General features: G+C 38.1%; 1 protein-coding gene across 5 annotated transcripts in view; it reads left to right on the forward strand.

The window, feature by feature from the left end:
• LOC121862370 (cysteine--tRNA ligase, cytoplasmic-like) overlaps positions 1–16437 on the forward strand; it is a 55521-nt gene extending 39084 nt beyond the window's left edge. For all 5 annotated transcript variants that reach the window (XM_042360620.1, XM_042360621.1, XM_042360624.1 and 2 more), the window contains exons 9-11: positions 3182–3348; positions 4702–4848; positions 16299–16437. In XM_042360620.1, coding sequence (XP_042216554.1) covers positions 3182–3348; positions 4702–4848; positions 16299–16416 — 432 coding nt within the window. In that variant the 3' untranslated portion in view covers positions 16417–16437. The remainder of the gene's footprint in view (positions 1–3181; positions 3349–4701; positions 4849–16298) is intronic.
• Positions 16438–16929: the final 492 nt, after the last annotated feature.

The following is a 16929-nucleotide window of genomic DNA, read 5'->3' on the forward strand; positions in this document are numbered from 1 at the left end:
AGTATTATCAGTTTGTGAATTTTGGAAGAAATATAATATTAAAAATGCAGTTGACAGAATTGTTGAGGCATGGCGTAAGATTATTGTTGCAACAGTGCTACAGACATGGAAGCCTTTGTTTGCTAACTCTGAGGTAAGTGGAGCAGAACAGACTGAGGCATGCGGGGAAAGGCAGTCCGTGGCAGCAACACTAAATATTGCAGTTTAAGGTGATTCATCGTATCGTGAATCATTAATTACCATTCAAATAAATCAATAATAATGAGATGCGTTCCCAAGTGTGACCTTTTCATATCTTTTGTGTGGGTTTTTACCCTCTCTTTCCCCCAAAACAACAAAATTAATGAAAGATGTAAACTATATTCTTTAAATAATGTTTATGAATGCACCTTGTACAATATCAATAAAAAATAATAATAATATGGTCACACAAGATGAGATGGGACGCTATTGTTGTTGTCAGTGTTTCCACCCATAATGTCAGTTATCCAACTGAAACTGAAGAAAACAAGACTGGTTGTTGCTATAGTAAAATGAATGTAAAAAAATTAATATGTATGTTTTAAATAATTTTATTTAATGTTAATAAATGGATCAATAGAAGCAGCTAACCACTAATGGTAAAGAAAAAAGTGAGACTTATTACTGTTCATATATGTTTTAAATAATACTTACTAATGTAAAACCCTTTTCATATCGTTTTAACACATCTAGTTTCTCGGGTAAGTTTATACCCTTTCTTTTAGCTTTTGAACCAGCACTACCATCACTTGCTCTCATGTTGAATTGGGATGCAAGAGTTCCATAAGAAATCTGAGAATGTTTTTCTCCTTTTCCTGTTCAGATGCGTGAGAACAAAAGACCCACCAAGCTGCGACTGTTTACACGAGTGATGTTGGCGTCACCACTCACAGGCCCGGCAGCCTCCGTGCGCAAGGCGTGTTTTTTTATATATTTGTATAATACATATCGGGATTTGGTTATTATTGATATGAAAATTTTATTTTATTTTATTTTTTATTCTTTTTTTGTTGGAAATACAAAGAAAATAATGGTGTAAATTGAATTGCATCCCAAATTAACCAGGTCTTAAATACGAATCGTCGTTAATTGAACCGCCATTATCGGAGGCATTCCTCTACCTATATGGGCCAATAATATTCGATTGTTGTATTTTTGTAAGAGGGGGAGGGCTCATAAGTCAGAATTTGAGATAATTTGGCAAGGCCAGAGTCCCTTACATGTTGAGTTATCGTGGTTTACTGTATTTGTTTATAAATCTGCCAATCAAGTGATTGAGAATAATTATTTCCAGTTCCGGAATATCCAGAGACACTACTTAAGGGGGATGGCCCAATTCAGCGCCGCCAATTCAGCGCCGCCGTTTCAGCGCCGCCGTTTCAGCGCCAGCCCAGTTCAGCGCCAGACTATTCAGCGCCGAGACCTTTCAGCGCCTGTGCGTTCCGTTCAACTCAGAAGCTATCTGTCTTTCATTAACGTGGTTAGGTTAGGTTAGGTTAGGTTAGGTTGGTCGTCCATACCGGAGAGGAACTGGGAGAAGACAACAATTGTTTCCCACAGAGATGTTGAACGGAACGCACAGGCGCTGAAAGGTCTCGGCGCTGAATAGTCTGGCGCTGAAATGGGCTGGCGCTGAAATGGCGGCGCTGAATCGTACCCTACCCCAACTTAAGACACCCCGGCCTTCTAAGATCACCATCATGCACTCCTCTCAGTCCCAGACCTCCATAAAATATCATGGTGTGAAGATGTGGAACAACCCCCCCCCCCTCCACCCACCCACCCATCCTAGTAAAGACCTCACTCCTTTCCTGTAGATTATCTCATAAAATATATCTATTGTCTAAGTATTAATATTTTTGTAACGTCCTAAGGATGTTTGTAAGTCTCATTTGTACGCAAGTTGGAACATATGCTATGTGCATACCGTACTTGCAGAACAATGTTTAACATCCCACTATATCATAGCCTAATTCCTTATATACATCTAAAATCACTTAATAGAATGACAAAATACAGTAAATGAAAGTAAAAAATAAGTTGTCAGGTAAATAAAATGCTGTACGTACTGTAAATTTCAAGTTTAACCCCATTCATATCAGCGGGTGTTCGTAAGTCAGGGGGACCCCTTGTACTGTACCACAAAAACTATTATATCATATATTGTTATGTAGGTAGATAGAAATTACCGTTGCAATAATGATATACACGTACAGTACTCATATTTGCCGTCAAGGCATGATCCCGACTGTATACATCCCCTTGTTTCACACCCATGTTGTATTGCTTCCCTTATTTATCAGATTAATGTATATTAATTCCACTGTAAATTATGTATACAGTTCAGTTTACTTATAATTATAAATGAATAAAAAAAGAAAAATATGCAACGAAGTTATAATCGTGATAACATTCTCATGTTTTTACGAACACCATGTTAAGTGTACTACAGTATTCCATATGTTAGTAAATGTTACATAATACTTCCTTGAGATACATGTACTGTACAGGATATATCAGGTACCACTAAGAGAGCCCAACCTCTCAATTGGCTCATCATTGTCAATATTGTTATTAATACAGGTTGACAATTCCTTATCTGAAATCCTTGGGGCCAGATGTGTTTTGGATTTCAGAATGGTTAGGGTTTTTCTTTTCTTATTTTATTATTATTATTATAGGGATCAGCCCACCCGGGCACAGGTCACCAACCCACATTGGGGCCTGGGGGACGAAATTGTGATTATAATAATATTAATAATACAGGTAATAATAACTCATAGGTCCAGGTCATGTTTCTCACTTTTGATCTTTTTTTCATACTCTATCTGTATTTTTCTGGCTGATAAACTGTTTCAGTATCATTTGATCGTTACAGACATTGTGAAATGATAAACATTCTGTAGGACAGATGAGGTTGATTTTTTGAGATGCACATGTTGAATATATACAACTGACAAAAATAATGAAGTATAGGAAGGGCAAATTGACTTTTGAGGGAAATATTTCTCTAAAAAAATGGATATGAAAAGAATGATCCGGTGTGTGTATTTGAGTTCAGTGAATAAAATTTGGTGCAGAGAAAAGTAGGCCAGAGTATGGGGTGATGTAACAAAGAGGTGTGTGGAGGTAAGCATTACATGAATGTATTATCTTACAGGTGCGTTACTTCCTGCACACAGGTCATTTGCATATTGATGGCTGCAAGATGAGCAAGAGTCTCAAGAACTTTATCACCATCAAGAAGGCTTTACAGGATAACTCAGCCTCTCACCTTCGCATTGCTTTCCTCTTACATGCCTGGAAGGACACACTTGACTATAGCTCGTAAGATATACAGTACTTCTGAGTTTTCCTAGTTGTTTAAATTCACGGGGGTTAGGTTTTCAAAATGGCCGCAAATCGCTTAATCCGTGAATAACATTTGCTGACCGGAGGGGGGGGGGGGCATTTTTACTTTGTACGAATAAATGTATATTCCCTTTATGTGTTTGCCCTTATAACAATTATTTATTTTACCTGTAGTATTGTATATATGTGTGTGTGTGTGTGTGTGTGTAGACACTTACAAATAAATAATTACGGGTAAATCCTTTCACAAATAATCAGAAAAAATAAAATAAAAATATTGAGTCTACCCTCAAGTTTACTTCGTGCTCTATTAATAACAAAGCACGGAGTGGACTTGAGGGTAAACTCAACATTTTTAATAAAATTTTTCTGATTATTTGAGAGAGGATTTTCCCATTACAAGTATTATTTATTTGTATGTGTTTTGTGTGCGTCTACACACACACACACACACACACACATATATGCAATACAGTTAAAGGAAATTACTGTCTATAGAACAAATGGCTCCCTGTGAAAGCTGCAAAAATGTCTGCAACTTTAAAACTACCCTTAGACAGTCTTGGGTACATCCAGAGTGTCATCCGCAAATATTAGCGGACCGCAAAATAAAAATTTGTCAATTTTCCGGACGTACTATACATATTATATTTCCAAAAGCTGGTTTGTTGATAAATTTTAGCATCTATCCAGTATATTTCTGATTTTCAGTATCAGCCATATACTACAGAGGAGGGGGTCCCTGGGTTACAAACAGGTTCCTTTCCTGAAGACGTTCTTAAGTCGAATTTGTACAAAAGTCAGAACATATGCTATGTGCATACTGTACTTACAGAATAATGTTTAAAATCCCACTATATCATAGCCTAAGTCCTTATATACATCTAAAATCACGAAATTTAAGACAAAAGAAGAAATAGAATTACAAAATACACCAATCAAAGGAAAAAAATAAGTCATCGGGTAAATAAAATACTGTAAATCTCAAGTTTAACCCCATTTGTATCAGCGGGCGTTCGTAAGTCGGGGATCCCCTGTACTGTATTGGGGAATAATAGCACTTGGGCTGATACATGACTTGAGGTAAAATTTGCCTCTAAAAACATTACTAATTTATATAATTTATGTAACTAATAATGTTAGACTTTTTTACATAACTAGAAAAAATTTAGGTAATTTGCCCCATTTGCAGGTATAGTACAAAGGATGTTTACCCAACCATTTGTTAAGACATAATACATTACTCAAACCATGCAACTTTCATTCTAATATTTTACCATATATAAATCCATTCTTTTTGCAGTACTAATTGCTTATTATACTGTACAGGAACACTATGGAAGGAGCTCGACAATTTAACAAGATGGTTACCGAGTTTAACTTAAACATTCAAGATCTAATTCGCCGAACTGGTTGCACAAGCAGTGAATGGACACCTATGGAAGTGTCTCTACAGTCAGCATTCAACTCTGGCAGGTTTGTGATTAAGAATTAGAGTGCTTTAGTACAGTAAGTCCTCGTTTAATGTTGCTCCCGTTAACGTTGATTTGTTATAACGTCGGTACTCTTTAGATACCAATAATTCGATTAATGTCCCGACGACTCAATATAACGTCTTTCTTGCGCCGTCACGGGCTACTTTTTATAGAGCATCACTCTCCCTCATCTTGCCGCGCTACGCTCTATCAACTTGGAGCGTTACCTCTCACTCGCGGAATGTCACACAGAGTACCCAAGCGACACCAGTCTTTGTTAGGCTTCCACAACATTCTTACGTGTTTAAATGTTTTTGCTCGTAATCTTGTATTCTAACCATTCGAAATGGCTTCCAACCACCCATCAAGTGCTACTGATGCTAGTGTTGTGAAGAAGCAACATAAGACCATTAGCCTTGCTACGAAAATGGAGGTTTTAACCCGTTTTGAAAAAGGGGAACATGTGGTGGACATTGGTGCGCTTGGACTAACCCCACAACGGTGCGTATTATCCAGACCAACACGGACAATATCAAGGTTAGTGCTGGAAGTGGTAGTTCTCTGTGTGCAACAAAGACAAGTCGGACTCGAAGTTCCGTGATTGAAAAGATGGAAAAGATGCTGGCTGTGTGGATGGAGGACCAGAATCAATACAATGCCCTGGTGAGCCTTTTGGTTATCCAGCACAAAGTAAAACCCTTGCTTGACGACTTAAAGGCAGAAGAGGGTGAAGGATCAAAGGAAGAGAACTTTACGGCTGCCAGTTCAGATACGGTTGCTGCCGAGATATTCCCGCCTGAATTCATAAGCATTATAGAGGAGGGAGGCAACTCAGCGAAGCAAGTTTTTAATGTGGATGAGACTGGTCTCTTTTGGAAGAGGATGCCAGATAGAACCTATATCTCAAAGGAAGAGAAAAGAGCACCAGGTTTTAAAGCGGTAACAGACCATGCCAGGTTTTAAAGCGGCAAAAGACCACTTGACGCTGCTGCTTGGCGCGAACGCTGCTGGCGACTTCAAGCTGAAGCCCATGCTAATTTCTCGCGCTGCCAATCCAAAGCCCTGAAAGGTTACTCCAAGGGACACCTTCCTGTCATTTACAAGGCAAATACGAAGGCATGGATAACCAGCGCCATATTTAGCCAGTGGTTAACCGTGTACGCTGTCCCTGCAATGAAGGAATACTGTGCCAAGGAGAACATTGACTTAAAAATTCTTGTTGTCGTTTGTTGATCATTGTTTTAAAAGGGCTAAAAAAGCCTTTCATTCTACTCAAACCAGGCAAATTCCTACATTTAAGAATATTTTGACTGCCTTATCGCAATGAATTTTTCCCATTAGTTCAGTCCCTTAAGTTATTAAATATTAATGTTGTTTTTAAGTATGACTCTACTATTACCAATATATTAACCAAGAATAGCCCAACCTTGAATGTAAATGGAAGTGTTTACTGCATTCCATGTAGCAACTGTAATGGGAAAGCATTGCAACTCCGAATTAAACAACAAGTACAATATCAGAACAGCATCTGAAAGAAGTGCACTGTTCGTTCATGTTAGGAACAATAATCATCCCATGGATTGGGAAAACAGCTTAAAAGTGTACAAATCATCATGTGTCACAGAAAGACTTCTGGTTGAAGCTAGCTTGATAAGGGAATTGAATTCTATAAACCTTAGTTATGGTCAGTACAAAACTGATAATATGTTACACAAATTTATTTGTCAGTGGCCCAAGGTTAAAAATGCTTTTAAAGCATTGGAGTTAGATGTAGGATAGATGATTAGTGGGTCCCATATTTTTGACCCGACTTAACTTGACTAGTCACGTCACCCTTTCTCTTAAGCTCCTTTGATTGGATGGTGGTGTTGGTGTGCGGATTAGTGGATGTCATGTTTATGACCTGACCTCATGTTTAGTAAGGTCACCCTGTGTACTTAAGCCTCTCTCTGTCCATGTAATTCAGTTACCTCTGAAGATGTCTTGAATAAAGACAAAAGCTAAGGTGCTCCATTGTTTCACTTTTCCCTGTGTGATTATATATATATATATATATATACAGCATTACCCGCTTACATTTGCTCTACCTTCCGCCATTTCATTTACGATAATTATTAGAACCGGACTTCATCATGGTGCATCTACTCACATATTGCATTTAAATAGCATAATTTTTTTTTTTATTTACTATAAAATTTATACAAATTACCCGACCAGAATATAATTTACATTGCTGGAATTCTTACAATATGATGATCATTTTGAATATAAATATCATGGATTTTGCATTAGACATACAAATTTTAGATCTAATGTAAGAATTTTGTTTACACAGAGCAAATATGTTATCTTTTGTGCAAAATATATTACGTGTATATTCAAAATATTCCTGGTCTTGCAAGGAATCCAGCAATGTCAATTATATTATCCTAACTTTAGTCTGAGGTATTATTTGTTACTAAAAGTTAAAATTAGTTTTTTCACCCAACATTTCTCTGGTAGGGAGGGAAGGTGGGGGGGAGGGTTGGGACCGACCCACCATCTGGCGCGGTTGGAAGAGGGGGTGAGGCAAGTTGGGGTACTTTGATTGACAGATAGTGTCATGAAGAATATTTTTTTTTTTATTAACTGAAGATATTTGTTTTAGCTCATAAAATTCATACAAATTACTGGACCAGAATATAATTTACATTGCTGGAATTCTTACAATATGATGATCATTTTGAATATAAACATCATGGATTTTGCATTAGACATACAAATTTTAGATCTAATGTAATAATTTGGTTTACACAAAGCAAGTATTTTATCTTTTGTGCAAAATATATGAAGTTTGCATTCAAAATATTCCCTGACCTGCAAGGAATCCAGAAATGTCAATTATATTATCTTAACTTTAGTCTGAGGTATTATTTATTACTAAACGTTAAAATCTAGTGTTTCACCCAATCATTTCTCAAAGAGGTAGGGGCCAGTGAGCTGGGAAGAGGGGGGGAGGGGGATTTGAGTCCATTATTTGAATGGACATTAACCTGGCGACTGTATTTCTCTTAAATATTAATTGTGTGAGCATACCATCATAAAATTTAGATGTTATTTTTACTACAACATAGGTATTGTGTCGAAAAAAGTGGAGTTTGGGGGTCGGGCCAGTCTCTATTGGAATTAATCCCATATGTTCTGTTGTTCACTTTACGTGGTTTTCACTTTCAATTATATATATATATATATATATATATATATATATATATATATATATATATATATATATATATATATATATATATATATATATATATATATATATATATATATATATATATATATATATATATATATATATATATATATAGATAATAGATAGGATAGATAGATAGATAGATAGATATATATATACTATTTTCTTTATAAATGCCATTGAATTTCTGTACAGTATATATAGTGTATTTCATGGGGCAAAGGGAGGCTCAGAAATGTAACTCCCGCATTTTATCTATTTCTTATGGGTAAAATGTATTCCGTTAACAATTCCGGAACGGACCCACTATGTTAAGCAAGGACTTTCTGTACTGCAGGTTGGACGCCGCTAATCTGGGACCCGATAGTCCGGCAGCTTCGATGGTTCAGGATACATAGAGTGAATACTTAATCTTATGGCGAAAATTAGGATATGTTCCACAACTACTAAAAGTCAACATTAATGCTATAAAAGTTGTGGGAAAATCATTACAATTATCACAACTTGTACTCAAATGTACTAAGTTAATTACTAAAATTTTTATCTCTTGTGCAAACTCTGGGATGTTTATACTCAAATTAATTGCTATCTTAAAGAATTCCAGCACTGCAAGTTTTATTCTGCTCAGTCAAATCAGTGATATTTTATAAGTGAAAAGCTTTAAGTCCTTGTCTCAGACCCTGACCCCTCCCCTCCTCTGCTGATAAGTATGCTGTAATCTCCCCTTCCCCTTTCCTCCCAGCCAGAAAGTGATAAGGAATTTAGAGGGTGAAGGTGGTTTTAGGCTTAAAGTTTTTATCTCATAAACTGTCACAGACTAAACTTATCAGAATATAACTAGCATTGCTGGAATCCTTGCGAGATACTGATTAATTTGAGTACAGTGGTCCCTCGGTTAACGAGCGCCTCGGTTAACGATTTACCTTCCATAAGATTCTTAACTTCGGTTAACGAGCAATCCCTTGATTAACGAGTTTTTTAGGAGCCGACCTCAACATGTTTTCGCTTGCATTTGGCGGTCCACGAGCTGTAGTATTAGTCCGCCAATACAGTAATCGGTTTTAGGGCTTAAATTCCTTACAATTTTAGTAAATATCAAGAAGTTTATACTATTCAATAATTTTAAAAGTTTAATATTAACTTTTTTAGTCATTTTAAGAATTATTGAACATAATTGAAGGTAAAGAAACTAGTTTCTGGTGTGCCATCCAGCCTGTTAACACACCAGACAGGCGTTAGTCTCTCTCTGTTTTCAGTGGAGGTAACATCTTGCTTGAGACTCTTCAACTAAACGCTTTTTTTCTGTGTTTCCAAGCAAATTATTGGTCATTTTGAAATTTATTTTACATATTGACAATATATAATGCAGTGTAGTGTTGATTTAAAGAAAATAATCTTGAATTACACCAAGAGAACTAAAATTTTATGGGTGAAATGGTGCCATGGGGTGACTTCTCTTCCACCCCAATGCCTTCTCTTCTCCCTTCTCCTCCACCCCCATTCTAATTCCCATCATCATCATCATCATCATCATCCAGGAGCCTTCTACATACACACCTCAAAGTAAGTGTACTTTTCTATCTTTTTTGTTGAATGTAGGCAATTTTCGGTGAGCTGGAACCAATTACCCAAAACCCATTGAAACAATGGTTTCGGTTAACGAGTTTTCGGTTAACGAGCAACCTGCTGGAACGGATTGTGCTCGTTAACCGAGGGACCACTGTATAGACATCTCAAAGTTTGTACTTAGTACATTTGAATTCAGACTACAGTGATATGTTGCTCAAAATTATGGCTTTTTCTTCGGGAAAAGTCTGTAAAATTAACCCCAGTGATCAGGATATTACTGCAGTGAATGTTACAGAGTATTTCAAAAAAATTCTTTGTTTAGTTCTGTACATATATGCAAATTCACCTATACAGTGGTCCCTCGATTAACGAACACAATTGGTTCCACACAGTCGGATGTTAACCGAAAATTTTGTTAACTGAATCTATTATTTCAATGGGATATTGGGTAATTGGTTCCAACTCACAGAAAAAGTATACATACAAAGTGCTGTTTACTGGTAATAGAATTATTAAAACATTAAATATAAACTAAATACAGTGCTGTAGTGTACAGTATATTGTACTGTACAATAAGATATAAAAAACAATAGAATACTGTATTTTAAATTACTTTGAGGTGTGTATGCCGTATTCCCGGCGGGTTTGTTTACATATCAAACAGCTGATTGTAGAGGCAGTCAATGATGACATGCCATATTCTTTACAGAGTGCATTGGTTCTAATGCCTTCTTCATGTTTCATTATCTATGATAACTAAATTTCAGAATGACCAATAATTTTAATGTAAAAATGCAAAAATATTCAAGAGACCAACAAACTCAATGTTCACTCCACTGTAAACAAAGTTAAACTGAGAAGAGTTGGTGGGTGATTCGATCAGCTGATTGGCACACAAAAACTGTTCCCTGTACTGTATATATTATTAATATGTTAACTGAATTAGAATGACCAATAATTTTAATATAAAAAATGAAAAACTATTCAAGAGCACAACTTTCTTGATATTTATTCCACTGGAAACGAATGCATACTTCCCTCCCTCCCTGGCATCAAGGTTGCCTTGGGAGCCAGCCTCCACCCACAATAGCGGTCACACTCAGTGACGCCAACGCCAACGCTACAGGGTCGCCTCCAATGCCTGAAATCAACAGCTACACCTCCCCACCCAGGAGGCAGTGTTACAGGTGCAGGGAGGAGGGTGTGATGGCCTGGCATCCAGGTTGCCTTGGGAGCCCGCCTCCACCCACAAAAGCGGTCCCACTCAGTGATGCCAACAGCAACACTGCGGGGTCGTCTCCAGCACCTGAAATCAACAGCAACACCTCCCCACCCAGGGGGCAGTGTCCCAGGTCCAGGGAGGAGGGTGTGACAGCCTTGCACCCCAGTTGTCCTGGGAGGTCGCCTCCATCCACAATAGCAGTCCCACTCAATGATGCCAATGCGGCCGGATCGCCTCCACCACCTGAAGTCAACAGGCACAGTGACTCTCCTTCGTTAGCCAATGCAGGTCAGGTTAAAGCCTGCCAAGTAAGTGTACCAGTGAACAATGACAGTGATAGTGTTAGTGGAGCTTCTGAAGGAGCTGGTGCCTCCTCTCATAATGATGCCAACTTGAGGGTGAGTAGCCAGAGCGAGACCGATAGTGATGGAAGCATGGATGGGGAGAATGAGCCCCAGACTGCCAGCGTGGTCTCTATAATAGTCCCAGGTCTGAAGACTGTTCATGACCCTGTAAGTTTTCCATTTTTTACGGAGGAGGAACTCGCGGGACTGATGAAGGAACCCACGTATAAAAATCCTACTGGAATAAGGGCTGTGAAGAACATTATCAGGAAATCCAGAGGTACAGAAATTGGAATGGTCAGCTTATTGGTCAGGCTGATCTATGAAGCCAGCGTGCGACTCTCTACGTTAAATTCAAGGTGGGAAAAGTAACACGAACGCTTAGGTTCATTTCATGGAACATCCGGAGTGTTAATCGCAGAATTAATGATCTACAATGGTTTGTTAAAGTTTTTGACATTGATGTAATTGGTTTACAAGAACCTTACACGTCCAGCACCCAGAAGAAAGTTGCACCCAGGATAGCTGGGTTTACAGCATATAATAGTGGAGCAGGAAGTGGCCTGCTCACTTATGTAAAGAATGGTCTGGTCTGTAAATGGATTAAAACTCACAATGATGAAAGTATTCACTATCAACAATTTACAGTAAAGACAGCAAACAGTCAATTTTCGCTGTATAACATCTATGTTCGGTGTAATGAACTGCGAGCGGACGTGTTACCAAAGCCATCAGGTAACAATGCTATGCTGTGTATGGGTGACTTTAACTCTCGTCACACTGTCCTCGGTGATGTCCAGTGTAACTCTAATGGGAGGGTGTTCGTGAATTACATCAATAATCATAATATCACTGTATACGACACAGACAAAGTGACACATCTGATGGGGGGCAGACTTGATTATGTGATTGGGTATAACCTAGTAGACAGTAATGTCAAGGCTAAGTCATCTCAGACCACCTAGTCAGTGATCATTATGCAATACTTACTGAATACACTGTTGCTGATGTCAAGTGTGAACCCCATCCTAAGCTCAGAATTAACATCCCAGATAATCTTAAACTGCACTTCAAGGCCTACATCCACAGATGGTATGCTGGATATACACCTGGGTCAGTGGATGAATTTTGCTGTGATCTTGTAAATGTCATTACCACATATTATACCACCTGGGTTAAGTCAAGGAGGACGGGGGGCAGCACTAAACCACCTCTGTGGACACATGACCCCATCCTCACCAAGGAACGAGAGAATGTAAAACAGCTTGCCAACACTTATAAGCAAAATAAAACTAGTGATAACCTCTTGGCATTCCTCAAAGTTAACAGAGAATTTCGTGAACTCAAAGGTCAGGTGAGAAACACCTATTGGGAACAATTCTTACAGGGAATTAATAGAACAACCACTCTAGCAGAAATGTGGAACAAAATTAGAGCCATTACCAAGTCACCCACCCCAGTCAAGCTTCATCACAGCCCTGCAGAATATGCTGACATGCTATTAGACCAATGGTCTAGTGTGTCACAAATCACTTCCCTGCCTCCTGACATACAACAATATCTTAACACCTCACAAATTAATAGGGGTTTCAATATTGAAATAGCCTGTTCCTCACCAGACCTTACCGACCAGTTTCCTATAACGCACCACGAACTAACAACAGCACTAATAAATGGTGAGTCATCCTCCCCTGGTGAGGATGGCATAACCTATATCACCCTGAGATTGTTGAATGAGATCCCTAACCATCCACTGCTTGACCTGTATCAAATGAGCCTCACACAGGGTATTCTGCCTAAGACATGGACTCATGGAAGCATAGTTCCAATCCCTAAAGCTAATTCTCCAAACTTCAGGCAAATTTCACTTACATCCTGTATGTGTAAAGTCCTTGAAAGAGTTGTTCTAAACCGTCTCATGTTTCAAGTCAAAGACAAACTCGCCCCTAATCTGTATGGGTTCATGCCCAGGCGTAGCACACAGACATGCTTTGCAGAATATCTTGTTCACTCAAAAGATAAGACACAAACAGCCTTCATAGACCTTAAATCAGCCTTTGATGTAGCTAATAGAGACATTATACTTGGGCAACTAGCTAATTTTGGCATCCAAGGTAACCTCCTGACATGGATAAAGGGTTATCTGTCCAACAGGTATGCCAGTGTTCTGTTTAGGGGAGTTAAAAGTACCAGAATGAGATAATTTGAGCTGGGCACACCTCAGGGAGGAGTGTTAAGTCCTGTGCTCTTTAATATACTGATGCACAAGCTTATTGCTGACATTCCAGTTCAGCCAAACGAAGCCGTAATATGCTATGCTGATGATATCTGCATTATGACACAAACCAAACTCAGGCTCCAAGCCTTGCTGGATGTATTTGCTCGGAGAACTGTTGAATGCTGTCTCATAATATCTGTTGACAAGACGAGGGTCCTCAATCCTCGTCCTGCTCACCCTCTGCCTCTTGACTATAACATTAACAGCATGCCCTTGGAACTATGTAGCTCCTATAAATATCTTGGAATTTGTGTGAATGATGCAAACTTTGTCAGCAACCTTCGTGACAAACTAATGCAGCGCATTAAACCCCTCAGAACCCTTGTTGGCAAGGGCTATGGAATTAACATCACCTATGCTCGTACTTTCTATCTTCACTTCATTCGTTCTGTACTGTAGTTGACTATCATGCTCTCCATCTTGTGACTATTCCGCCTAAACAACTCAACAGCCTTGAGGTAGTGCAAAATGAAGCCATGCGCATCATCCTAGGTTGCCCAAAATCAACCAGAATTGTAAACATGAGGAAAGAGCTCGGACTGCCCTCCCTATATGAGAGGATAACTCTACTTAATACTGTACCATGTTTTGTGTCAAAGTTTTGAAGAACAATTGTTCTCAAACTACAGCTCAAACTGAGTTGATGTGCTATCTAAGTAATCCCGACCATCTTGCCAACCTTCCACAAAAGACTCTCTTTGGGGCGTGGCTTCATAAAAGTGTTGCAGATCTCTTGAAACTGAATGTCCCAATCACCCCAGACGAACCTATTAATGCCATTCCTCCTTGGCTGGACATATCAGTTCCTATTAATTACACTCCTGTTGGTAGTAAGCAAATGTTAAACACCGATGTGGTGAGATGTGTCACACTAGAAACTATTAACAGACACATAAAGAGTATTAAATCAAGTGAATGTTATGCTTTTACTGATGGTTCTGTGCAGACAAACACAGGTAGAACAGGCTGTGCAATTGTAATATATAAAGAAAAAGAGATGATAGTGTCAAACAAACAAAGGCTGAACAACTGGGCCAGCACAACACAAACTGAACTAACTGGAATCTACTTAGCCACAGACTACCTCAAAGAAAATGGAGGTGGGGTGATATTCTGTGACTCTCAAAGTGCTTTGAAATCAATGAACAGCCCGTCAGGCTCTATGTCTAAAGTTGTATGTGATATTAAAAGGAATGTGATAACTGCCAATGAGAACAACTTTCATATCGAATTTGTGTGGATTCCGTCCCATGTTGGAATCAGGTATCATGACCGTGCTGATAGACTGGCCAATGAGGCATGTAAGAAAGAAAATGTTGACCGAGACCTTGGCCTGTCCAATGCTGTAATTAAAAACATTCAAGTCAGAATCATGAACTCTGATCTAGAAGAAGTGAGAAATGCAGAGACCTGACAGTTGTAGCATTAGTAAATATGACAAATTTTGTAACAAGAGGTACCGGTATGGCCAGCATAAGGACAGAACCAGACAATGTGATGTAGTCGTGGCCAGAATTAGGCTAGGATACAGACACATCTGGCAAGTTAGTAACGCTGTACCCATACTGGAACACTCAGCATGTAAACTTTGTGATAAACCTTTAAAGCATACACTTGAACACTATATTATTGAATGTGACACTGTCAAAGACTTCAGGCCACCTGACTTATTGTATCTTGAACTATGTAATTACTTCATTCAATCAGGTGTGCTTGAGGACATTCTTGCTGTTTATCCCAAATTTGCTAGCCCACACTGATTAGTCTTCAATTAGAATATGACTTCAATGTATGTGATCCACTGACCTATATATAGTGTCAATGAATATGATGCATTCTTTGTGTACGAACCTCTGTCGTGTATGGCAGTGAAAAGTGACATTACCCACATGAATCTGACCGACGTATATGTATGTATGTGTGCGTGTGTATATATATGTACATGTACATGTATATGTGTATGTATATGTATGTATATGTGTGTGTGTGTGTGTGTGTGTTTACATATATGTACTGTATATGTACTGTCAATGAATATGATGCATCTCTTTGTGTACGAACCTCTGTCCTGCATGGCAGTGAACAGTGACATTACCCATATGAATCTGACCTTTATACATTTATAGCTGTTAATGAATATGATGTATTTCTTTGTGTATGAACCTCTGTCCTGCATAGCAGTAAGAAGTGATACCACCCTCAGTGTCAAGACATGACTGAATTACTCAGAATAGGCAAACTGTACTACAAGCTCTGCCAATAAATTTGTTAAACTAAAACTCCCTCCCTCTCAGCCAGGGTGAAGGTAGTTTTAGGCTTAAAGTTTTTATCTTATAAAATGTAGCTGACTATAAAGTGCATTGGTGGAATCCTTGTAAGAGAGTGATTAATTTGAGTATAAACATCCCATAGTTTGCACGAGATAAAAATTTTTAGTTTAGTGTAGTACATTTGAGTACAAATTGTGTACAGTAATGTTGCTTAAAATTATGGCTTTTTCACATTTAATTTACATTTAGTATTTGTTTAGTTTAAGTTTCTAGCAGTTCATGGTGCTTTAGAGACACAGGAGGAGTATAATTAGTGGCTCAGAGGTGTATTGTTGAATTATTATTACCTGACCTCGGTTGGTCCGGCAAAACGGATAATCAGGCAAGGCTTTGGAACCAAGGGTACCGGAAATTCGGTGGTGTACTTGTATCACTTTTCTCAAATACATGGAATTGATTAGGAGTGTAAATGCTTCACCAAACTGTGATAGGAATTTCATAACAATGTTTTTGTTTTGTGTTTCATTCAGAGTTAGTGTCCATAAAGCTCTGTGCGACAACATCGACACAAGAACAGCACTAGATCATATACGGGACCTCATTACAGAAGCCAACAAGTACATGAACAACAATGTTAAGGTAAAGTAAAATATCTCATAGCTGTTTACTGAAGAAGTTATTGAAGATATAATGGGCTGATAGACATACATATAGGTAATTAGATTAATGGTTTAATTTATTGATAGTAAAATGTTTTATAAAGTTTACCATCTTCCTTATTATTTTGATAAATGTTTTAAATGGAAGTGATTCATAGCATTTTATTTCCAAAGTTTAAGTATTAAAGTAAACTGTAGGTATAGGTAATTTTCTGTGAATGTATGTAAAGTAGTTCATCACTAGTTTTTTTCACTTTCATTATTAACTTCGACATACCACATTCTCTTTCAAAATCGTATAACTTCACCTTCGGTATCACTAACCAGAGCAGGGTTATGTACAAGGAGTCTAATATTTCACCATCTTCCTAAGAACACATGTTGATTCTACATGAATACAATGCCTTAACTCTCATAAGCGTGTCTTTGGTGATCTTGTTAAATTGAGATCTTATGTTCTGCTTTAAATATTTAATGGTTCTTTGACGATCTTGGTGGACAA

This window comes from Homarus americanus, unplaced genomic scaffold, assembly GCF_018991925.1.
Source record: "Homarus americanus isolate GMGI-L3 unplaced genomic scaffold, GMGI_Hamer_2.0 scaffold31037, whole genome shotgun sequence".
Classification (NCBI taxonomy): domain Eukaryota; kingdom Metazoa; phylum Arthropoda; class Malacostraca; order Decapoda; family Nephropidae; genus Homarus; species Homarus americanus.